Source organism: Macaca thibetana, chromosome 16, assembly GCF_024542745.1.
Source record: "Macaca thibetana thibetana isolate TM-01 chromosome 16, ASM2454274v1, whole genome shotgun sequence".
NCBI classification, from domain to species: domain Eukaryota; kingdom Metazoa; phylum Chordata; class Mammalia; order Primates; family Cercopithecidae; genus Macaca; species Macaca thibetana.
In genome coordinates this window covers 75,611,127-75,636,190 of record NC_065593.1, presented here as the reverse complement: position 1 = coordinate 75,636,190, position 25,064 = coordinate 75,611,127, and the positions used below count along the sequence as shown (strand labels likewise).

At 49.9% G+C, this 25,064-nt stretch overlaps 2 protein-coding genes and 1 pseudogene across 3 annotated transcripts in view; all 3 read right to left on the bottom strand.

The window, feature by feature from the left end:
* LOC126939561 (somatotropin-like) overlaps positions 1–25,064 on the bottom strand; it is a 66,115-nt gene that overhangs the window by 31,814 nt on the left and 9,237 nt on the right. The window lies entirely within an intron of this gene.
* LOC126939557 (somatotropin-like) lies at positions 11,371–12,891 on the bottom strand (annotated as a pseudogene). Its single transcript, XR_007720412.1, has 4 exons — positions 12,719–12,891; positions 12,297–12,457; positions 11,952–12,071; positions 11,371–11,858 (listed from the first exon to the last, which is right to left on the bottom strand). The product of XR_007720412.1 is annotated as a somatotropin-like (transcript).
* Positions 18,312–23,540, bottom strand: LOC126939474 (growth hormone variant). The gene is made up of 7 exons (XM_050764823.1): positions 23,496–23,540; positions 22,230–22,297; positions 20,479–20,598; positions 19,459–19,729; positions 19,130–19,249; positions 18,872–19,036; positions 18,312–18,616 (listed from the first exon to the last, which is right to left on the bottom strand). The coding sequence occupies exons 1-7, from the start codon at positions 23,538–23,540 to the stop codon at positions 18,419–18,421; spliced, it is 987 nt and encodes a 328-aa protein (XP_050620780.1). The 3' UTR covers positions 18,312–18,418.

Sequence of the window (25,064 nt, the reverse complement as noted above, 5' to 3'; positions counted from 1 at the left end):
ACTGCAACCTCCACCTCCTGGGTTCAAGTGATTCTCCCTCCTCAGCCTCCCTAGTAGCTGGGATTACAGGCACCCGCCACTATGCCAGGCTAAGTTTTGTACTTTTTTAGTAGAGATGAGATTTCAGTATGTTGGCCAGGCTGGTCTCGAACTCTTGAGTTTAGATGATCCACCCTCCCTGGCCTCCCAAAATAGTGAGATGGCGCGAGCCACTGCTCCCAACCCAGTTATTTCAGCTTCTAAATCCCTCTGAGTGCAGGGATTCTGCCCACAACATAAGGGGCCTTTTGCCTCATTTCGTCTTTCCATAAGGGGCAAATTGTTCTTTCTCTATTCCCAGGTGAGAATGGCCCAGTGGCATGGGGTGCCTTGTAGAAACCTCACAGCAGGACAAGGCGAAGGCAGAGAAGGCCAGGACTGAGCCTCCTGTCTCCTGGTGCCCAGGGTTGGTGCTATTTCAATACCATCTGGAGGTCACAAGCATCAGATGCCCCCAGAGGTGAGAGCAGGAAAGAACATCCTCACGGGCACTGAAATCATCCCCCGCTGAGTTTAAGAGCATCTAGCACTTGACGCTGTAGAAACACAAGGAAGGAAGCAAGGAAACACTTCTAGAAGTGGTTGGCTGTGGTGTTGGCAACCAGCAATGAAAACCCACAGCCCTGTGGCCCAGGATGTGAATACTGGGGCCCTGCCGTCTCCCGTCTTTCAGAGAAGAAGACAGACCTCCTTTTTCTGCCTTCATTCCTGAAGCATTACCCGACCAGCAGCCCAGACTCATCATCTGCTGGGAGGGCCCTGGGCTGTGGGCTGTTCTCCAGGCAGGGCTGCGGGAGGATCCAAGAGGGGTGTCATCAATGATACCAACTCTGAGAAAGATGGGGACAAGGGAGGGTGGAGACACCACTTTCCCCATGCTCCTTCCAGCACCAGCAAAGAGGAGGAGCCAGGTGGGAATGGAGGAGGGTCCCTGAGCTCCACGTAGCTTCTGCCTCCCCCACCCCCCTTCCTCCAATGTGAACTGGGACGGACAGATAGCACCCCGTGACAGGGCCTTTTAGCTAGTGCTGGGGACTTAGATGTGGGTTTTTGGCCATGGAAGAAGTCTCCAGCCTCCCTTAGGAATGAGGGCAGCAGGGGCCCTAACTGGGGATCACTCCAGAACTCCGTAGATGGGCACAGGGCTGGTGAGTTTCCTCAGACAGGTTACTGCCAGGAACACGTGGGACCAGCTAGGGCAGGGAGTGTCTCCTCTCTCCACTTCTGTTGACCTCAGAGTTATGGTGACTCAGAGGACTCTAGGGACCCCTGGGGAAACAACTTTACAAAGCGTTACCATGGCAACCATGGACCAGAGGGAAGAACTGAGGCCCACAGGTGTGGGCAGAAGTCGATGATCCTTTTCTCTAGTCTAGATCTTCCCAGGGCCTTAAGCAATGGAGACCATGTCCATCATTCATTGCTAGTAGAAAATCAACTTTGAATTAGACTTGGGATTTTCCTGACAGTCGTGGGGAGTGGCCCACTGTTGGGGCATCACCTGGGGCCAGATCCCTGGCTCCTGCAGGCTGAGAGACTACCCAATAAGAGCCTCCACATGGCCAGGCGGGAGAGACTGGGCTTCGCATCTCTGGCGTCTGCTTCAAAAGGCTCAGGATAGGCTGGGCGTGGTGGCTCACGCCTGTAATCCCAACAGTTTGGGAGGCCGACACAGGTGGATCACCTGAGGTAAGGAGTTTGAGACCAGCATCGCCATCATGGTGAAACCCATCTCTACTGAAAATAGAAAAATTAGCTGCTCATGGTGACGTGCGTCTGTAATTCTAGCTATTGGAGAGGCTGCGGCATGAGAATTGCTTGAACCCGAGAGGCAGAGGTTGCCATGAGCCAAGATCATGCCTCTGCACTCCAGCTGGGGCAACAGAGTGAGACTGACTTTGTCTCCAAAAAAAAAAGAAAAAAGAAAAAAAAGGTAGAAAAATCCTAATCTCTGAGGTCACCATTATCTAGCTCCTTACCCACTGAGAAGCACAGATGGGAAGCAGGAGCCCCAGGGCCACCATGGCTCGAGCAGCATTATCATTTAGTCGGAATCCATAAGAACACCCTAGGTTTCATCTGGGACTCCCTGCCCATGGGGAAGATGGGAAAGAAGAGTTGACTCAAAGCAGAGATCTGCTAGTGCTCCGTTAGTAAGGAAAGCTGTTGGGTGGAGGGGACCACATTTGGGTGAGGAGAGGGAGCAGGGTGTGAAGGTAGTGAGGGAGTGTGGTGCACCGAACTCAGCTCTTTGGGAAACCGTTTTTGCAGACAAGCCATGGTTAGAGGAATCCCGATGCTCTGGCAAACAGACCTGGCTGGAAGGGATGGAACACAGGCTTGCTTGTGTCCCAAAGGGAAACCCAGCTCCAGCCTTGGTGTGTACCTGGAATGGGGTGGTCTTTGACCTTGAAGTGCCACAGAAGGCAACCCAGAACCACACCAGAGCCTACTGCTGCACAGCCACTAACCAGCTGGGCTCTGTCAGCAAAGACATTGCTGTCATTGTTCAAGGTAAACTTTGCTGCTCTGCTGCCGGGCGGAGGATGGAAATCCCTCAGGGGTTTGGGATTCTTATCCAAGGATGAAAATAAGAAAGATTCTAGTAGGTTGGGAAGAATGAGACTCAGAAATGGGCCTGGTGGGCTGGGGTGGGTGATCCTCGTACTTTGTGACCTTCCTAACTCTGTCTTCTGTGCTTGGACAGGATTGGATGAAGGAATCAGCTCTGCCCTCTTTGTCGTTATTACCGTTGCCCTTGGAGTGGGTGTCATCACCATAGCACTGTATTTGAGCTATCGGCCCTGCAAAGTGGACGGGAGGAAATTGCTCTCTAGACAGAAAGAGGAGGACAAAGAGGAGAAAAGCCAGTTTACTGTTGAGGAAGAGAAAAGTACAACTCATATAATTGACAGCTATTTGATTGAATGAGACTTCTGCTACTGTGGTTTCCCAGGGAGGGAAGAAGGGATAGAGGAGAAAGGAAGAAACAGAATGGCAGGCTGCATTTCCCTTTGTATTTTTCTGTCGGTAAAACAGTGTTTCAGGCCCCCATGTCCCAGGTCCTGTGTGTCCAGTATGTCCACAAGCTCACCTTTCCCTCTCTCTCTCTCCCCTCCTTTTTTTTCTCTTTTTGAGATGGAGTCTCACTGTTGTCACCTAGGCTGGAGTGCAATGATGCAGTCTCGGCTCACTGCAACTTCAGCCTCCCAGGTTCAGGTGATTCTCCTGCCTCAGCCTCCCCAGTAGCTGGGATTACAGGTGCACACCACCACGCCTGGCTGCCATTTCTTTATGGTTCCCACTGCCCTTTCTCTTAAACGTCATGCTAAAGACAGGCACATCTTAGAAATGCAACTCATATTTCATGGTTTTCTGATTTCTAACTGGGAACTCAATTTGTAGTCCAGGGACAGGACTTTGAAGGGAGTAAGTATCAAATACGGGGCTAGGAGTCAGAGCTCTGTTCCCATCTCCACTTTCCATTGCTCCCCTGACCTGGGCTTCTGGAGTGCCAGCTCCCAGAGCTGAGCTTGTTGACATCATTAAGGATCAGTGGCAAGCTTCAACTCAGTAACCATCTGTTGTGGGTCTTGGGGGAGTATACAGATGGTAAGAAATTCCACTTTGGGCCGGACAAGCATCCTATCTAGCCCAGTGTCCTGTCTGTGAAGTAGAAGGTAGAGTTCTTCCACGGAATTGGCGTCATAGGTTAAGCACTCCAAACATCTCTGAATTCCTTTTGACAGAGAGATCAACTGTGAGTTGGCATTTGCCAGTTTTATTTTTTTTACCCATATGGGCGTCTAGGTTACAGTTCCAATGTTTACTCTCCCTTTTCATCAACAAGTGGATGTTTTCATCTGTCTGAAAACAATTTCCCTGAAACTTCAAGAGGAATCCTCTTGTGCAAATGTTCATATGATTTTATGATTCAGCTTCCTTTCTTGTCCTTGGAAAAGAGTATATTCACCCTCGGAGAAGGCATGAGGAATCATAAAACCAGATCTTTTCTTCCAAATCAGTCAAGAAATGTTCACTGGAAAGTTGCTATGGTAAAAATAAAAGTGATTTTATGATATCCAAATGCATTTCTCTACCCTTCTGTGTCATTGCTGAAAGCTCTTATTATGTCAAACAGTTGCATTTTATAACTTTTTTTTTTAGATGGAGTCTCGCCCTGTTGCCCAGGCTGGAGTGCAGTCGCGCAATTTCGGCTCACTTCAAACTCCACCTCCCAGGTTCAAGGAATTCTCTGCCTCAGCCTCCAGAGTAGCTGGGATTACAGGTGCCCACCATCATGCCCAGCTAATTTTTTGTGTTTTTAGTAGAAACAGCGTTTCACTATCTTGGCCAGGCTGGTCTTGAAGTCCTGACCTCGTGATCCACGCACCTCGGCCTTCTAAAGTGCTGGGATTACAGGTGTGAGCCACCGCTCCCAGCTGCATTTTATAACTTTAAGGACAATTTCTAAGGAAAAAACACCGTGTTGATAGCATAAACAACCAGCCCAGGGCAGGGGGTGCATTAGCTCAGGGCAGCAGCCTATTTGACCTGCTTTCAAAACTAAAATTCAGGCCGGGGAGGTGGCTCACACCTGTAATCCCAGGTCTTTGAGAGGCTGAGGCAGGCGAATCACTTGAGCCCCAGAGTTGGCAAATATCCTGGACAACATGGTGAAACCCCATTTCTACAAAAAATACAAAACTTAGTGTACTATACTGGCACGTGCCTGTAGTCCCAGCTACTTGAATCTGCGGACTCAGAGAGTCTGAGGTGGGAGGATCACTTGAGCGCGGGAGGTGCAGGGTTGCAGCTAGTTGAGATCATGCACTGCACTCCAGCCTGGGTGACAGAGCCAGACCCTGTCTCAAGAACAAAACAAATGAAACAAAAACAAAAACTGAAGTTCAGACTTCCAGATAGAGAGAGGTGCGTAGCCTTCCAAATTGCAGATACTAGCTAGAAAAAATCGTGGCATCAGACACCAGAGAGAAAACATTTTCCCATTCTTCTCAGACCTCCTCTGAGTCTGGTGTTATAGATTAAGTATAAAAATAACCCTTTGGTTTCACCACATACAAAGCAGTGGGGATGCAGCGGTGAACAAAACATTGTCCCTGGCTTCCACAAATTTATTAGGAAAGCTATTTAGACAAACAAGTAGGAGATTACATTTGTGCATGAATTCCTATGACTGGGAAAGCAGATTGTTAAGAGAAAGCATAACTCAGATCAAAGAAGGCTTCCTGGAGGGACATGAATTATCTTGACTTTGCAAAATAGCATCATCCCCCAACATGACCTTTTCAACCTGGATGTTTCCACTAGGTGGAGCTACTGCTGCTCTCTCATCCTGTGAGTCTGATATAAATCATCCACCTTCCCTGAATCGAGCATTTGGGGAAATAAGTTAAGAAGCAGGTTTCAGAGACAGGAGTATAGAGCCGCCCCATCCGGGGATCCACAGCCATTTCGGTGTCAGGATCAGCCGCATCAGGGCTGTAGTTATCCTTTATCTGCAAACCCTGCCTCATGGCCTCAGTGTCTTGAAGCACAGCAAATCTAAAAAGGAAGGGAAAAATGAGCCAGGTGTGGTGGTGTGCACCTGTAATCCCAGCTACTGGGGAGGCTGAGGCAGGAGAATCGCTTGAATCTGGGGCGTGGAGGTTGCAGTGAGCCGAGATCGCGCCATTGCACTTCAGCCTGGCCAACCGAGCAACACTCCCGTCTTGAAGAAAATGAAAACAAAAACAAACAAACAAACACAAAACAAAACAAACAAAACCAAAAAGGGAGGGAAGAAGGGGGCCACTTGGACTTTCTAGTTCCAGCAGAGAGAGCCTGGAGACTTAGCCGGCTGCTGCCTTTGCTTGTCACTGCCACAGGGTATCAGTGTTGACAGATGGTCCCACACAATACCATCAAACCAAGTGGGTCTGCAGATCCAGGTTCCCAGCTGCTGTGGATCTCTGAGGGAGGATGATCTCCTTCTTCGGGGCCTAGTCCAGCTGCGCTTGTCCTCTTGCTTGGGTTTCCAGGGTTCCAGTTCTTAGAGCTCAGTAGTTTGGAAGAGCTGTCCCGCAACGGTCTTCAGAGTAGGCTGGGTTACTTGGAACCCTTGTAGACTTGGAAACTCTGTTTGCTTTCCTTCCCGAAGGATCCACACCACCAGGGGTCAGGCAGCCCCTTCTCACTGATTCTTTCTTTCTTTCTTTTTTTTTTTTTGGAGATGGAGTCTCGCTCTGACCTCCCAGGCTGGAGTTCAGTGGCGTGATCTCGGCTCACTGCAACTTCTGCCTCCTGGCTTCAAGCAATTTTCTTGTCTCACCTCTGGAGTAGCTGGGATTACAGGTGTGTGCCACCATGTCCCGCTAATTTTTGTGTTATTAGTAGAGACAGGGTGTCATTATGTTGGCCAGGCTGATCTCAAACTCCTGACCTCAGGTGATCTGCCCACCTCTCAAAGTGCTGGGATTTCAGGCTGAGCCACCATGCCCGGCTTCATTGATTCTTAAAGCAGGAAGGGTCTCACATCTCTCTTCCAGTATAATAGAGCTTCTGAGGGTAGCTGCCTTCATTGTCTATAGGAGGAGGAGGCCCCACCCCCTAAATGGTTTTGATCATATTCTTTCTGAACATTAAAGCAAGTGGCTCACGCTTAAATTGCAGCTACCTTGATTATCTCCAGAGGAAGAGTGGCCTTTAGTACTCCAAAAGTTTGTCGTCTTTATTATTATTTTTGAGACAGAATATTGCTCAGCCACCCAGCTGCAGTGCAGTGGCATGATCGGCTCAGTGCAACTCTGCCTCCCGGGCTGGAGCGATTCTCATGCCTCAGTAGCTGGGAATACAGGTGTGCACCACCACACCTGGCTAATTTTTGCATTTTTAGTAAAGATGGGGTGACACCATGTTGGCCAGGCTGGTCTTGAACTTCTGACCTCCTCCCACCTTGGCTTCCCAAAGTGCTGAGATTACAGGCATGAACCACCGTGCCTGGCCGTTTATCCTCTCAAGGATGGTCAGGGTGGCATTTTGGTGTCTTTCTCTCTAGTCCTGAGAAAGCATAAGTTATATCTTTAGTGGGACTTCTTACCATAGGATTAATAATAGTATTTACCTTAGAAGATTATAATTAGAAAGAAATGACATAATACTTGTAATAAATTAGCATGGTGTTCACATTTGTTGGTTTTAATTATTACACTGATAATTCTGGTGGGAATTAAGCACATCATTATAATCACATAAACTCAAAGCAAGAATCAGAAATCCATGGTGACCTTGAGGGCCATCAAAAGTCATAGACACCGTGCACAGCTTTCCGATTTTTCTAGTCTTTTTCTTGCTCCTTCCCCTACTTTCCCCCGAGTTTGGTCCTCTATGATTTAGGACTACTAGTAGGGTGACCAGTCCTATTAGCTGAGTTTGCATTGAGCTGAGGGATTCTTGGAAGGAACGTGGGACTTTCAGTGTTGACATTGAGAAAGTCTTCTGAAAATGAGGACAAGTTGGTAACCCTAATCCCAGCGGTGCTCATCACATGCCTCAGCACTCCAGGGCCTTCTGAATTAAAGAAGCAGCCAGGCAAAGTGTCAGCTTGTCTTGGCCTAGAAGCCCAGACCTGATAATTCAGAAGAAAAGGGAAGGGGTCAGTTCTGCTCTCAACTGTGTATAAAGGGACAAAACTCACCATGTGTATTTCAACAACGCTCATGGAAGAAATTCAGAAGTGGTCATTTTAGGTTAGGGTAAATTCAAAAAAATGACAGAGTCAAGAAAACATTATCCCAGGGGTCAAGGATGACTCGAGCTCTGCCTACTGAACTCCTCCTTGTGCCAGTCTCACTAGTCTTATCTTTAGGAAGAGTTTTCATTATAAAATACCATTAAGGGTCAGGCGCGGTGGCTCATGCCTACAATCCTAGCACTTTGGGAGGCCAAGGCGGGTGGATCCCCTGAGGCCAGGAGTTTGAGACCAGCCTGACCAACATGGCGAAATCCTGTCTTTACAAAAAACACAAAAATTAACCGTGTGTGGTGGTGCACGCTTATAATCCCAGCTACTCAGGAGGCTGAGGCATGAGAGCCATTTGAACCCGGGAGGTGGAGGTTGCAGTGGGCTGAGATCGCACCACCGCACTCCAGCCTCTGTTTCAAAAACAAAAACCAAAATGGACTTTTAACATATTTAGTTGTGAGAATATATAAGCATTTTACCATTTTACGTGTACATCTTAACCATTGTATGTGTACAGTTCTGTCACATGAAGTACATTCACATTGTCATGCAACCATCACCACTGTCCATCTTCAGAACCCTTTTCATCTTGCACAGTCTAAACCCTTTGCTCATTGAATAGCTCCCTATTCCCTCCCTCCCCACAGCCTCTGGCAGCCACGATCCTACTTTTTGTCTCTATGAATTTGACTGCTCTGAGTACCTCATATGACTGGTATCAGACAGTATTTGTCTTTTTGTGACTGGTTCCTGAGAAACACTTTTGAGATGACTGGTTGGAATTCAGAGCAGGTGGCACCACAACTGGCCCAGGTGTCTCATCTCCTTATTCTCCTTTTTCCCTGTTAAACCAATACACCTGTGGACACGAGGCTCTCATCTCTGCGGTCCCTAACACAGTGGTTCTCAACCTTGTTTACACATTAGAATCACCTGGGAAAGTTTTCAAACTACTCTTGCCTAGACCAGATTCCAGGCTAATTATATCAGAATCTCAGGGACTGAGGGCTTACATATGCATCGTTTAGAAAACACCCTAGGCATCTCAAATTTGCAGCGGAAATTGCTGTCCACACCAAGTTGATGAGCTGAAAAGTAGAATAACTGTGGGTAAATCAAAAGAGTTTAAAGTAGATGGTCTTTAAGGTCTTTTTATATTCGAAAATGTGCAAAGTCATGTAGTATCTTTCTAATTCTCAACCAGCAGTGGTTGAGTGCATTCTCCTATACCGGAAGGGAGCTGGGTGGACACTCTCTGGAGTGTGGCTCCCCCTGCAGTTCAGTTTTATGTTACGACCACCCCACTTTAGAACCCTCTTAGTCACCCAGGTAGGCGCTGGACATTGTCATTCCCCTATCACGTGCATTCAACAAATACTTACAAAGATGGGTCACCTTTCCTTTTAAAACACGCAAGCCAAGAGATAATTAAAATTGTGCTCATTCTATCGACTTCTAAAGACCGTGAGATTTCTAAATAATTTTAAGGCCGAATGAAGGACGCTGCAGGAATATTGATTCCAGCTTTGTGCAAGAAATAGTTTTCTGCAATGAGAGTGGTTTAATAGAATGAGGAGCGCTGTGAAAAAGTGATTCCCTTGGTCCTAGTGCTACACACTCGTAATTGGAATACTGACTATAATGGATGCCGGAGGATAAGATTCCCAAAGTAGAAGAAACTAGACTGACTTATGAGGCCCTTCTAACTTCAAAATGCCATAATTTTAAAGCCAGATAGTAGAAGAACTACGTAAGATGTAGGAATGACTTCTGAACTGAGAAATGCAGCAGCTCCAGAGTTCTTATTATTTCAGCTTTCGGCCACTCCCCAAGGACTGAGTTATTAACTGTAAAATAGCCAAAAATGAACACAAATGGGTCTCATTATCAAGAAAATTCATTATAGTACATAAGAATCAGAACTTCTAAAGAAGATTAATTAGGGGGTTGATTTTTTGCATTGCAGAATAATTCCTGACTTCATGAAATCATTTTTGGATACTAGAGTTCCTGTGAGCATCTTAGTATCGATTTATAGGTCACCAGTCGCTTAGCCAAAGTGCTTGGCAGAGTAAACTCTTAACTCTAAAGAACTACCACCGCTCTTTAGTGCTTCTCAACACTAAACATCTGAAATGTTCATTATTTCCTAATTGTCAAGGAAAACAATATAATTTCACAACAGATATTTAGACACTCCATCAGAAAACACAAAACATCCAAAAATTCAATGCAGAAATAACTACAATTTCTTGAGTACTATAATATATCAAAAATGTCACTGTGTTTAATCCTCTCATAATCCTAGTAAAGCAATATATTATTATCTCAGCTTGGTCAAGTAATTTATTCAGGAGCACTAAATTATGTAAAAACCAAATTTTTCTGATTCTTTCCCTTACACCAAGTTCCCCAATCAGCATCTCTTAGAATAAACTTGCTCACAAACAGCTTGGAGACCATGTGTGTTTGGGTTAATTTTTGCTCTTAATATATGTTCAATATGTGTTGCCAGTGTTTAAATGTTAGATTTCACGTAAAGGTCTGAATATCCTAGCTGTCTCAAAGAATCAGAAGGTCTGGAAGCCCTGTCCCTGCAGTCCTGATGGTGACAGGCTGGGTGGGTCCTACCTCAGCAGGGGCTTGAGTGCTGCAGATTGTGCTGGTTCTCACCCCTCTGTGTTGCATCCACCAAAGGAAAGCGAGTGTCATCTGGGATTTATCCTATTCCATCCAGCCCTCATTGCTTACATTGATATCTTCCTGGCACCTGTTGTCACTGCATTTGCAACCCCAAATAAAATCTCTCTTCCACTTCCCTCACCCTAATTCTGATTCCAAAAGCTCTCGTTCTGTATGTCTGAAACTCATTTTTGCATCGTTCTCATTTCCCAAGAGTAGTTGGGCTTAAGGAATATTGATCTTAAAGTTGTTCTGCACACAAGTAATTCTATTATATTGTTTCCTCACCTGTTGGGAAGCTTTTGCCTCGGCACTTAATAGCCCATCTTGTTTTCATTTCTTCTCATTCCTGGGGGGCCAGGTTTGGTGTTGATGGTAATGGTGGGACAGGAAGAAATGCCTTCAAGTCATCTCTGGGATGACCATTGAGCTATGACCAGTGAGCTGGGACCACTGACCTGATGGAATGGCCTTAGTGAGTAACAGACTGCAGTGATGTGTCAGCTTTCTTATGGCACAGGAACAACCAAATCTCTTATATTTCAGTGGCCTGGTTCCCAATAGACCCTGCAGGCCCTACAGGTTGTCTTCCCAAGCTGCCCCTTGCTTCACACCACCACCTTCCACCCCGCAATATTATAGAAGGACACCTAGTCAGACAAAATGATACAACTTAATTTTATTAGGACAAGGTTGGTGGGCACTGGAGTGGCACCTTCCGGGGCCAGGACAGGCACTGGGAAGGGGTCACAGGATGCCACGCGGGCACCTAGAAGCCACAGCTGCCCTCCACAGTGCGGCACTGCACCATGCGCAGGAATGTCTCGACCATATCCATGTCCTTCCTGAAGCAGTGGAGCAGCTCGTAGTTCTTGAGCAGTGAGTCATCGTTCTGTGAGTCTGTGTCAAACGTGCTGTAGGTCTGCTTGAAGATCTGCCCAGTCCGGGGGCTGCCATCTTGCAGCCTCTGCAAAGTGAAGGAAGAGAAGGAGAGGCTGAGCGCTTGGTCACTGTTCCCTCCCTCCCTCTCTCATTCATTCATTTTCCTCCCTCCCCTTCAGGGTGTAGAGAAAGACCTGGAGGATTGATTCACCAGGGGAAATGAAGACTAAGGTGAGTTCTCTTGGGTCAGGGCCTGACTGCTAAAAAGAGGGCAGCAGTGTTTCTCTCCCCCAGCCCTCGAAGCCAGTGAGGTTGCAGGATTGGGGAACCCTGGCGCCACCCTCACCCGCATCAACGTTTGGATGCCTTCCTCTAGGTTCTTTAGGAGGTCATAGGCATCGCTCTCCGAGGTGCCATACACCAGGTTGTTGGCAAACACACTCCCGAGTAACTGCACGGGCTCCAGCCACGACTGGATGAGAAGCAGGGAGATGCGGAGCAGCTCTAGGTTCTGCAGGGGAAGGACACGCAGTGGCTGTGCTGCCCGGGGGCTCTGACCACAGGCCTCCCCTATCCCCACCTTGGGGAGAAGGTATCCACTCACGGATTTCTGCTGCGTTTCCTCCCTGTTGGAGGGTGTGGGAATAGACTCTGAGAAGCAGAAGGAGGCCTGGGGGTTCCCCATGAGCGAATGCTTCTTTTCCTTTGGGATGTAGGTTTTTTCCTAGGAGAAGGACCCCCCCACCAAGAGGGACTGCTGGTCTCTATGCTGGAGACCAGCTCCCATTGTTACTTCTCTGAGAACCTTGCTCAGTGTATGCTCATCTGCCGGCATCTTCGCTTCAGAAAACAACCGTGAGCTCCTTAGTCTCCTCCCATGACTTCCCAGGCGGGGGAAAGTCACCCCTTCCTGCCACCCCTGACACGCACCCATTCCCCAAGAGCTTACAAACTCCTGGTAGGTGTCAAAGGCCAGTTGGTGCAGGCGATGGGCTTGCATCATAATGTTGTCAAAAAGCCTGGATAAGGGTACGCTTGAGACCCTACCAGCCTCTTGAAGCCAAGGCAGGCAGAGGAGGGCAAAAACCAGGAGCAGGGATGTCCGGGAGCCTGGGGAGAAACCGGAGGGCAACGGAGGGAGCCAGAGAGCAAGAGGCCAATGCTCTCCCCGCCCCAGGAGCTGTTTGTTTTTCTCTCTCCATCCCTCCAGGGACCAGGAACATTCTAATATTGGTTAAATATCTGGGCTTAGATGGCGATACTCACATTCAGAAGCCCCAAACCTGAGGGTTAGTGCCCCCGTCCCATCTACAGGGCGCCACCTCTCCCCTCGGGACACATCGTGTCGAAAGGGATTTTAGGGGCGCTTACCTGCAGCCATTGCAGCTAGGCGAGCTGTCCACAGGACTCTGAGTGGTTCGGGCAGTCGGGCTTTGAGATCCTGGAGCTGGTCTCCTGTGGGCTCTTTTTATACCCTGGCCCCTTATCTCTTGCTGCTTGACCCCACCTATTTCTCTGTACGTTTACTCATGGGACCCCTGATGCGGCTGTGCTAATGGCTAATTTAGAAACTCCTCCCATACATGCTGGGATCATGCCCCCTGGCTTGTCATGTTTCCCTTCCCACCGTCACCAACACTGTGAGGGTTGTGCACAGAGGGTCAGCCAGAGATACTACCCAACCTGTCCTCTCTTTAAGGGTCAGGTGGGTGCACTCTGGCAGCACGCCATGGTGGCCAACCTGAACGCGGGGAAGGATGTCATGATAGCCAGTCCTTAAGACCTCTACCGACCCCATCCCACTCTCTATCCTATCCCTTTCCTCCTCCTCGCATGTTTCCCCTCCACCAAGCAGAGAGAATGTGTGTTTTGGGAAAAGGCGCCAAGCACAGGCAATAGATTGCAGGGGTTCTGGGCAGGATTCAGTCCTGAATTCCACTTTTGCTGACTCCTCCTGGGCCAGCCCGAGGCAGCTGGATGCAGTGCTAATACTGACCACTAGAGGGTACCAACCACACACTTTGCTCTCCTCTTTCCCTGAGCCTTGGGGCGGGGGCGGGGGCTCCCCCAGGTCCCTGGGAGGACGAATCTAGACTTGAGGTATTGCCCCAGGTCCTTGGACCTGCAGCAGGGATACAAACCAAGAAACAGAAATCCTGGGGACAGACACGGACCACAAGCGCTTCGTCCTATGCCCTGAAACCATCAGAGAATCTAAAAGTTGTAAGAGCTCTTGAAGGTTTGAGTCTCTTCCCCAGCTTTGGAACTCAGAACACATCAGGCCGAAAGATGCCCTGGATAAAAAAAAAAAAAAAAAGTCCTTTCTCCAGAGCAGGTAGTGTGGTGCTACTCAGTTATTTAGTTATTTTAGTTTCTTTATTTTATTTTATTTCTTTTTTGTGATGGAGTCTCATTCTGTCACCCAGGCTGGAGTGCAGTGGCATGATCTTGCCTCACTGCAACCTCCACCCCTGGGTTGAAATGATTCTCCCTCCTCAGCCTCCCTAGTAGCTGGGATTACAGGCTCCCACCACTATGCCGGGCTGTTTTGTACTTTTTTAATAGAGAGGGGGTTTCAGTATGTTGGCCAGGCTGGTCTCGAACTCTTGATTTTAGGTGATCCACCCTCCCTGGCCTCCCAAAATACTGAGATCACTGGCATGAGCCACCGCTCCCAACCCAGTAATTTCAGCTTCTAAATCCCTCTGAGTGCAGGGATCCTGCCCCCAACACAAGGGGCTCTTTGCCTCATTTTGTCTTTCCATAAGGGGCAGCTTGTTCTTTCTCTATTCCCAGGTGAGAATGGCCCAGTGGCATGGGGTGCCTTGTAGAAACCTCACAGCAGGACAAGGCGAAGGAAGAGAAGGCCAGGACTGAGCCTCCTGTCTCCTGGTGCCCAGAGTTGGGGCTATTTCAATACCATCTGGAGGTCACAAGCATCAGATGCCCCCAGAGGTGAGAGCAGGAAAGAACATCCTCACGGGCACTGAAATCATCCCCCGCTGAGTTTAAGAGCATCTAGCACTTGACGCGCTATAGAAACAGAAGCAAGGAAGCAAGGAAACGCTTCTAGAAGTGGTTGGCTGTGGTGTTGGCAACCAACATTGAAAACCCACAGCCCTGTGGCCCAGGATGTGAATGCTGGGGCCCTGCCATCTCCCCCCTTTCGGAGCAGAAGACAGACCTCCTTTTTCTGCCGTCATTCCCGAAGCATTACCCGACCAGCAGCCCAGACTCATCATCTGCTGGGAGGGCCCTGGGCTGTGGGCTGTTCTCCAGGCAGGGCTGCAGGAGGGTCCAAGAGGGGTGTCATCAATGATACCAGTTCTGAGAAAGCTGGGGCCCAGGGAGGGTGGAGACACCTCTTTCTCCATTCTCCTTCCAGCACCAGCAAAGAGGAGGAGCCAGGTGGGAATGGAGGAGGGTCCCTGAGCTCCACTTAGCTTCTGCCTCCCCCACCATCCTTCCTCCAATGTGAATTGGGACAGACGGCGCCCCATGACAGGGTCTTTTAGCCAGTGTTGGGGACTTAGATGTGGATTTTCGGCCATGGAAGAAGTCTCCAGCCTCCCTTAGGAATGAGCCCTAGCAGGGGCCCTAACTGGGGATCACTGCACAACTCCGCAGATAGGCACAGGGCTGGTGAGGCTCCCTAGACGGGTTACTGCCAGGAACACGTGGGAGCAGCCAGGGTACGGGAGTGTCTCCTGTCACCTCTCCACTTCTGTTGACCCCAGAGTTATGGTGACTCAGAGGACTCCAGGGAACCCTGGGGAAACAACTTTACAAAGGGTTACCATGGCAACCATGGACCAGAGGGAAGAACTGAGGCCCACAGGTGTGGGCAGAAGTCGGTGATCCTTTTCTGTAGTCTAGATCTTCCCAGGGCCTTGAGCAATGGAGACCACGTCCATCATTCATTGCTAGTAAAAAATCAACTTTGAATTAGACTTGAGATTTTCCTGACAGTCCCGGGAAGTGGCCCACTGTTGGGGCATCACTTGGGGCCAGATCCCTGGCTCCTGCAGGCTGAGAGACTACCCAACAAGAGCCTCCGCATGGCCAGTGGGGAGAGGCTGGGCTTCGCATCTCTGGTTTCAGCCTCAAAAGGCTCAGGATAGGCCAGACACTGTGGCTCACACCTGTAATCCCTCCACTTTGGGAGGCCGAGGTGGGTGGATCATGAGGTCAGGAGGTCAAGACCATCCTGGCCAAGATGGTGATATCCCGACTCTACTAAACAAACAAAAATTAGCCGGGCATGGTGGCAGGCGCCTGCAATCCCAGCTACTCAGGAGGCTGAGGCAGGGAATTGCTTGAACCCGCAACATGGAGGTTGCAGTGAGCTGAGATCACGCCACTGCACTCCAGCCTTGGTGACAGAGTGAGACTCTGTATCAAAAACAAAACAAGACAAAAAGCTCAGGATAATCTCACAATCATCTTGGTTCCTTTAAAGAACCTCCCTTTATAATTTAGGATTAATGAATTTCTCTGTGTGTTTGGAAGCCCTTCCTATGTCCAACCTTGACTAACTTTAGGGTTCTGTGTGCCTGCTGTGGAAAGTCGCAGATCTGCTGTTGATCCTAAAGTGGTGTCTTTCAGGCTTTGAGATCTCCTGTTAGGTTCAAGACTGTGGGGTTGAGGACAATCACATTTTTCGAAGCCATACTCACCGGGTCTTAGGGATCGCCTCCGAGGGACTGGTGGGCGCTCCTTCCACTCCCACTTTGGTGATTTGCGGCGCACACTTCCCACCTGCAGCTCTGTTCTTTCTTCCTTGAGATCAGAGGCTGTTTATCGTACTGGGACATACTCTACCTCCTTTTGGCTTCTAATATCCTTTCTCTGAGTTTGGTACCGAGTCAATTACTCAGCTCATTGGATTAAGGTCTTCAGGGAATATTATGTGGGGATTCCCAAGGGCTCTCCTAGGGGAGGTGAGGAAGATGATCAATACTTCTGCGTGTCCACCATGTGCTTGGGACTCTACTGAGCCATAGGGATGTGAGTGAGGATACTGAGGCTCAAAGAGATCAGGTGGCTTGCCTGGAGCTCTCCCACTATCCAAGGCCTATCCAAGGCCCCCAGGCTTTCCTTCCATGCCAAGATCTTTAGAAACCTCATCTAGTAAAGATGGTGGCACTACTAGGCATGGACAGAGCTTGCCTCAGTGCAAAGCTAGCAGGACAGGGGTCAAGTCCCTGCACAGAGGATGTTCCATGAAGATGGGGGGAATTGAACATGAGGAATTCAGCAGCAGAATGAGGTGTCTATAAGCATTAAGGAAAGTGGTAGAAAACAACCACCCAGTGTAGCTCGGTTTAGTGAACCGAGGCACATCATGCTGCCTATTTGTATTGCACGTTTCAGTGTACATCGTGTTTCACTTCCTGTATCTCGTTGGACCCTTAAGCTTGCCACATGATATGGCCGGGGGGTTCAGGCACGGAGAAAGGGCCTTGGAAGGCTTGGGGAGGAGAGGGGCAGGCACTGTTGTGTGTTGATGGGGTATTGTTTGCACTGGTTGATGATCTCTGAACAACCAAGAAGTACATAACGATCTACCTAACCGGACGTGCTAAGTAATTTCACTTTGGGGATGATTCTCCAGGGAGACAATCCATTGATAGAGAAGTGAAAAACATTGAGATGTGTCTAGTAGTTGTAGGAAGTCTGGGGTGCTTTCCTGATGGGGTGTCCTCAGCTGGAAATAGCCTCTCCTTCCTTTGACCTGTCCTGTGGCTATTTGCAGACATTTTATTCCTCTTACCAGACTGTAAGCTCTTTGAGGCTGGATTTCTTTTCTTTTCTTTTCTTTTTGTTTTTTGAGATGGAGTCTTGCTCTGTTGCCCAGGCTGGGGTGCAGTGGCACGATCTCAGCTCACTGCAAGCTCTACCCACCCCAGGTTCATGCCATTCTCCTGCCTCAGCCTCCTGAGTAGGTGGGACTATAGGCTGTCCGCCAGCACACCCGGTTAATATGTTGTATTTTTAGAGATGGGTTTTCACCGTGTTAGCCTGGATGGTCTTGAACTCCTGACCTTGTGATCCACCCGCCTCGGCCTTCTAAAGTACTGGGATTACAGGCGTGAGTCACTGTGCCTGGCCTGAGGCTGAATTTCTGCCTTTCGTCTATTCATTCTTTCACTCATTCTTCTATTCGTTCATTCACCGATTCCACAATAGTTGTTGTCTATAACATTTGCCAGAGATTGTACCAGGCAGATGGGCATATCTAGATAAACAAAACACATGATCCTTTCTCTTCTGGAGCTAACAATCTACTGGCAGCAGAGATAATAGCAAACAAGTAAATATGTAACAATAAAATAGAAATTTGGAATTCGAAACATTCCCATGAGGTAAATAGGTAAGATATGGAGGGAGGGAATAAGCCAGAAGGTGACAAGACGAGGCAGCTGGCACAGCTCTAGGCCCCGGAATTCAACAAGCGTCTACTGAGTGGACCCAGCACATGAGAGGACAGTGCTAAGCAGAGACGTCAAATGTCCACTGGGCTGGGCATGGCCAGGTCGCCCATGCTGTGCCTGACGTCCTCCTGCTGGTATAATTATTTTAAAATGACAGGACAGGGAAGGGCGCCATGGCTCATGCCTGTAATCCCAGCAATTTGGGAGGCCAAGTTGGGCAGATCACCTGAGGTCAGGAGTTGGAGACCAGTTTGGCCAATATGGTGAAACCCCGTCACTACCAAAAATACAAAAATTAGCTGAGCCTGGTCGCGCATGCCTGGATCCCAACTATTCGGGAGACTGAGGCAGGAGAATCGCTTGAACCCAGGAGGCAGAAGTTGCAGTGAGCTAAGATCGTGCCAGTGCACTTCAGCCTGGTTCCCAATAGACCCCGTGGGCCCTACAGGTCGTCTTCCCAACCTGCCCCTTGCTCCATATCACCACCCTCCTCCCCATAACATTATAGAAGGACACCTAGTCAGACAAAATGATGCAACTTAATTTTATTAGGACAAGGCTGTTGGACACTGGAGTGGCACCTTCCATGGCCAGGAGTGGCAATTGGGAGGGGTCACAAGGGATGCCACCCAGGCATCTAGAAGCCACAGCTGCCCTCCACAGCGCGGCACCGCACGGTGCGCAGGAATGTCTCGACCTTGTTCATGTCCTTCCTGAAGCAGTAGAGCAGCCTGTAGTTCTTGAGCAGTGTGTCATCGTTGTGCGAGTTTGTGTCAAACTTGCTGTAGGTCTGCTTGAAGATCTGCCCAGTCCGGGGGCTGCCGTCTTCCAGCCTCTGCAAAGTGAAGGAAGAGAAGGAGAGGCTGAGCGCTTGGTCACTGTTGCCTCCCTCCCGCTCTCATTCATTCGTTTTCCTCCCTCCCCTTCAGGGTGTAGAGAGAGGCCTGGAGGATTCACGAGAGGAAATGAAGACTAAGGTGAGTTCTCTTAGGTCAGAGCCTGACTGCTAAAAAGAGGGCAGCAGTTTCTCTCCCTCACCCCTCGAAGCCAGTGGGGTTCCAGGATTGGGAACCCCTGGGGTCACCCTCACCCCCATCAGCGTTTGGATGCCTTCCTCTAGTTTCTTTAGGTAGAGATAGATGTCGAAGTTCGAGTTGGCATGCACCAGGTGGTTGGCAAACACACTCCTGAGGCACTGCACGGGCTCCAGCCACGACTGGATGAGAAGCAGGGAGATGTGGAGCAGCTCTAGGTTCTGCAGAGGAAGGACCAGCGGTTGCTGTGCTGCCCGGGGGCTCTGACCACAGGCCTCCCCCATCCCTGTCTTGGGGAGAAGGCATCCACTCACGGATTTCTGCTGTGTTTCCTCCTTGTTGGAGGGTGTCGGAATAGACTCTGAGAAGCAGAGGGAGGTCTGGGGGTTGCGCAGGAATGAATACTTCTGTTCCTTTGGGATATAGGCTTCTTCCTAGGAGAAGGACCACCCACCAAGGTCTACCCTGCAGACCAGCTCCTGTTGTTACTTTTCTGGGAACCTCACTCAGCTTACGCTCATCTGCCTGCATTTCTGCTTCAGAAAACAACCCTGAGCTCCTTATTCTCTCCCAGGACTTCCCAGCGAGGGAAAGTCACCCCTTCTTGCCACCCCTGATGTGCACCCATTCCCCAAGAGCTTACAAACTTCGGGTACGTGTCAAATGCCAGCTTGTGCAGGTGATAGGCGCGGAACACAGCGGTGTTAAAAAGCCAGGATAAGGGAATGGTTGGGAAGGCACTGCCCTCTTGAAGCCAAGGTAGGCAGAGCAGGGCAATAGCCAGAATTAGGCATGTCCAGGAGCCTGGGGAGAAACCGGAGGGCAACAGAGGGAATGGAGAGCAAGATGCCAGTGCTCTCCCTGCTCCAGGAGCTGTTTTTTTTTTCTCCCTCCCTCCAGGGACCAGGAACATTCTGAGATTGGCCAAATATCTGGGCTGAGATGCCCCCGTCCCATCTACAGGGCTCCGCCTCTCCCCTCAGGACACATCGTGCAGAAATGGATTTTAGGGGCGCTTACCTGCAGCCATTGCAGCTAGGTGAGCTGTCGCGCAGGACTCTAAGTGTTTCAGGGAGTCGGGCCTTGGGATCCTGGAGCTGGTCTCTTGTGGGCCCTTTTTATACCCTGGCCCCTTATCTCTTGCTGCTTGACCCCACCTATTTCTCTGTACGTTTACGCATGGGGCCACTGATGTACCTGTGCTAATGGCTAATTTAGAAGCTCCTCCCACACATGCTGGGATCACGCCCCCTGGCTTGTCATCTTTCCCTTCTCACCGTTACCAGCATCGTAAGAGTTGTGCACAGAGTGTCGGCCAGAGATACCACCCAACTTGTCCTCTCTTTAAGGAGCAGGTGGGTGCCCTCTGGCAGCACATCATGGTGGCCAACCTGAACACGGGGAAGGATGTCAGGATAGCCAGTCCTCGAGACCCCTACAGACCCCATCCCACTCTCTATCCTATCCCTTTCCTCCTCCTCACATGTCTCCCCTCCACCCAGCAGAGAGAATGTGTGTGTTGTGAAAAGGCACCAAACACAGCCAATAGATTGTGGGGGTTCTGGGCAGGATTCAGTCCTGAATTCCACTTTTGCTGACTCCTCCGGGGCCCGCCTGAGGCAACTGGATGCAGTGCTAACACTGACCACTAGAGGGAACCAACCCCACACTTTGCTCTCCCCTTTCCCTGAGCCTCGGGCGGGCGGTGGTGGTGGGGGGGAGCTCCCCCAGCTCCCTGGGGATGAAGAACCCAGACTCATGGTATTGCCCCAGCTCCTTGGACCTGCAGCAGAGATGCAAACCAAGAAACAGATATCCCGGGGACAGACACGGACCACAAGCGCTTCCTCCCCTAGACCTGAAACCATCAGAGAATCGAAAAGTTGGAAGAGCTCTGGAAGGTTTGAGTGTCTTTCCCAGCTTTGGAACTCAGAACACATCAGGCCGAAAGATGCCCTCTCCAGCCATGGAAGCCCCTCCTCTTTTTTCTCCCCCTCCTTTCCAGAGCTGTATAGAGCTTATCCAGTTGCCAAGGGCCTGCCTGTGCATTCTCACGTCAGACCTGCCACTTGTCTTGTGAAGGAGGTGTTATTATCATCCCGTTTCACAGGTCAAGACACTGAGGCTGAGAGAGACTGATTGCATGAGCTACCTCAGCCAGGGCAGCAGATCTCCACAACCTTGCTCTTCCCACATTGTGTTATTCAAAGTCCTTTCTCCGGGCCGGGCACGGTGGCTCATGCCTGTAATCCCAGCACTTTGGGAGGCTGAGGTGGGTGGATCACTTAAGGTCAGGAGTGCAAGACCAGACTGGCCACCATGGCAAAACTCCATCTCTCCTAAGAATACAAAAATTAGCTGGGCGTGGTGGCACAAGCCTGTAAAAGTGGGAGGCTGAGGCAGGAGACTCACTTGAACCCAGGAGGCAGAGGTTGCCGTGAGCCAAGATGGTGCCACTGCACTCCAGCCTGCGTGACAGAGCGAGTCTCCATCTCAAAACAGATTAAAAAAAAAAGTCCTTTCTCCAGAGCAGGTAGTGTGGTGCTACTCAGTTATTTAGTTATTTTAGTTTCTTCATTTTATTTTTATTTTTATTTTTGAGATGGAGTATCATTCTGTTGCCCAGGCTGGAGTGCAGTAGCACAATCTTGCCTCACTGCAACCTCCACCTCCTGGGTTCAAGTGATTCTCCCTCCTCAGCCTCCCTAGTAGCTGGGATTACAGGCACCCGCCACTATGCCAGGCTAAGTTTTGTACTTTTTTAGTAGAGATGAGATTTCAGTATGTTGGCCAGGCTGGTCTCGAACTCTTGAGTTTAGATGATCCACCCTCCCTGGCCTCCCAAAATAGTGAGATGGCGCGAGCCACTGCTCCCAACCCAGTTATTTCAGCTTCTAAATCCCTCTGAGTGCAGGGATTCTGCCCACAACATAAGGGGCCTTTTGCCTCATTTCGTCTTTCCATAAGGGGCAAATTGTTCTTTCTCTATTCCCAGGTGAGAATGGCCCAGTGGCATGGGGTGCCTTGTAGAAACCTCACAGCAGGACAAGGCGAAGGCAGAGAAGGCCAGGACTGAGCCTCCTGTCTCCTGGTGCCCAGGGTTGGTGCTATTTCAATACCATCTGGAGGTCACAAGCATCAGATGCCCCCAGAGGTGAGAGCAGGAAAGAACATCCTCACGGGCACTGAAATCATCCCCCGCTGAGTTTAAGAGCATCTAGCACTTGACGCTGTAGAAACACAAGGAAGGAAGCAAGGAAACACTTCTAGAAGTGGTTGGCTGTGGTGTTGGCAACCAGCAATGAAAACCCACAGCCCTGTGGCCCAGGATGTGAATACTGGGGCCCTGCCGTCTCCCGTCTTTCAGAGAAGAAGACAGACCTCCTTTTTCTGCCTTCATTCCTGAAGCATTACCCGACCAGCAGCCCAGACTCATCATCTGCTGGGAGGGCCCTGGGCTGTGGGCTGTTCTCCAGGCAGGGCTGCGGGAGGATCCAAGAGGGGTGTCATCAATGATACCAACTCTGAGAAAGATGGGGACAAGGGAGGGTGGGAGACACCACTTTCCCCATGCTCCTTCCAGCACCAGCAAAGAGGAGGAGCCAGGTGGGAATGGAGGAGGGTCCCTGAGCTCCACGTAGCTTCTGCCTCCCCCCCCCACCCCCCTTCCTCCAATGTGAACTGGGACGGACAGATAGCACCCCGTGACAGGGCCTTTTAGCTAGTGCTGGGGACTTAGATGTGGGTTTTTGGCCATGGAAGAAGTCTCCAGCCTCCCTTAGGAATGAGGGCAGCAGGGGCCCTAACTGGAGATCACTCCAGAACTCCATAGATGGGCACAGGGCTGGTGAGTTTCCTCAGACAGGTTACTGCCAGGAACACGTGGGACCAGCTAGGGCAGGGAGTGTCTCCTCTCTCCACTTCTGTTGACCTCAGAGTTATGGTGACTCAGAGGACTCTAGGGACCCCTGGGGAAACAACTTTACAAAGCGTTACCATGGCAACCATGGACCAGAGGGAAGAACTGAGGCCCACAGGTGTGGGCAGAAGTCGATGATCCTTTTCTCTAGTCTAGATCTTCCCAGGGCCTTAAGCAATGGAGACCATGTCCATCATTCATTGCTAGTAGAAAATCAACTTTGAATTAGACTTGGGATTTTCCTGACAGTCGTGGGGAGTGGCCCACTGTTGGGGCATCACCTGGGGCCAGATCCCTGGCTCCTGCAGGCTGAGAGACTACCCAATAAGAGCCTCCACATGGCCAGGCGGGAGAGACTGGGCTTCGCATCTCTGGCGTCTGCTTCAAAAGGCTCAGGATAGGCTGGGCGTGGTGGCTCACGCCTGTAATCCCAACAGTTTGGGAGGCCGACACAGGTGGATCACCTGAGGTAAGGAGTTTGAGACCAGCATCGCCATCATGGTGAAACCCATCTCTACTGAAAATAGAAAAATTAGCTGCTCATGGTGACGTGCGTCTGTAATTCTAGCTATTGGAGAGGCTGCGGCATGAGAATTGCTTGAACCCGAGAGGCAGAGGTTGCCATGAGCCAAGATCATGCCTCTGCACTCCAGCTGGGGCAACAGAGTGAGACTGACTTTGTCTCCAAAAAAAAAAAGGAAAAAAGAAAAAAAAGGTAGAAAAATCCTAATCTCTGAGGTCACCATTATCTAGCTCCTTACCCACTGAGAAGCACAGATGGGAAGCAGGAGCCCCAGGGCCACCATGGCTCGAGCAGCATTATCATTTAGTCGGAATCCATAAGAACACCCTAGGTTTCATCTGGGACTCCCTGCCCATGGGGAAGATGGGAAAGAAGAGTTGACTCAAAGCAGAGATCTGCTAGTGCTCCGTTAGTAAGGAAAGCTGTTGGGTGGAGGGGACCACATTTGGGTGAGGAGAGGGAGCAGGGTGTGAAGGTAGTGAGGGAGTGTGGTGCACCGAACTCAGCTCTTTGGGAAACCGTTTTTGCAGACAAGCCATGGTTAGAGGAATCCCGATGCTCTGGCAAACAGACCTGGCTGGAAGGGATGGAACACAGGCTTGCTTGTGTCCCAAAGGGAAACCCAGCTCCAGCCTTGGTGTGTACCTGGAATGGGGTGGTCTTTGACCTTGAAGTGCCACAGAAGGCAACCCAGAACCACACCAGAGCCTACTGCTGCACAGCCACTAACCAGCTGGGCTCTGTCAGCAAAGACATTGCTGTCATTGTTCAAGGTAAACTTTGCTGCTCTGCTGCCGGGCGGAGGATGGAAATCCCTCAGGGGTTTGGGATTCTTATCCAAGGATGAAAATAAGAAAGATTCTACTAGGTTGGGAAGAATGAGACTCAGAAGTGGGCCTGGTGGGCTGGGGTGGGTGATCCTCGTACTTTGTGACCTTCCTAACTCTGTCTTCTGTGCTTGGACAGGATTGGATGAAGGAATCAGCTCTGCCCTCTTTGTCGTTATTACCGTTGCCCTTGGAGTGGGTGTCATCACCATAGCACTGTATTTGAGCTATCGGCCCTGCAAAGTGGACGGGAGGAAATTGCTCTCTAGACAGAAAGAGGAGGACAAAGAGGAGAAAAGCCAGTTTACTGTTGAGGAAGAGAAAAGTACAACTCATATAATTGACAGCTATTTGATTGAATGAGACTTCTGCTACTGTGGTTTCCCAGGGAGGGAAGAAGGGATAGAGGAGAAAGGAAGAAACAGAATGGCAGGCTGCATTTCCCTTTGTATTTTTCTGTCGGTAAAACAGTGTTTCAGGCCCCCATGTCCCAGGTCCTGTGTGTCCAGTATGTCCACAAGCTCACCTTTCCCTCTCTCTCTCTCCCCTCCTTTTTTTTCTCTTTTTGAGATGGAGTCTCACTGTTGTCACCTAGGCTGGAGTGCAATGATGCAGTCTCGGCTCACTGCAACTTCAGCCTCCCAGGTTCAGGTGATTCTCCTGCCTCAGCCTCCCCAGTAGCTGGGATTACAGGTGCACACCACCACGCCTGGCTGCCATTTCTTTATGGTTCCCACTGCCCTTTCTCTTAAACGTCATGCTAAAGACAGGCACATCTTAGAAATGCAACTCATATTTCATGGTTTTCTGATTTCTAACTGGGAACTCAATTTGTAGTCCAGGGACAGGACTTTGAAGGGAGTAAGTATCAAATACGGGGCTAGGAGTCAGAGCTCTGTTCCCATCTCCACTTTCCATTGCTCCCCTGACCTGGGCTTCTGGAGTGCCAGCTCCCAGAGCTGAGCTTGTTGACATCATTA

Coding starts and splice junctions, on each gene's coding strand:
- LOC126939474 (XM_050764823.1), bottom strand. CDS start 23,540: ATGGTGGCCCTGGGGCTCCTGCTTCCCATCTGTGCTTCTCAGTGG. Junction 19,730..20,478: donor AGGGGAGAGCAAAGTGTGGG/GTTGGTTCCCTC, acceptor GGCCAATCTCAG/AATGTTCCTGGTCCCTGGAG. Junction 18,617..18,871: donor GCATCCAAACGCTGATGGGG/GTGAGGGTGACC, acceptor TTCACTTTGCAG/AGGCTGGAAGACGGCAGCCC.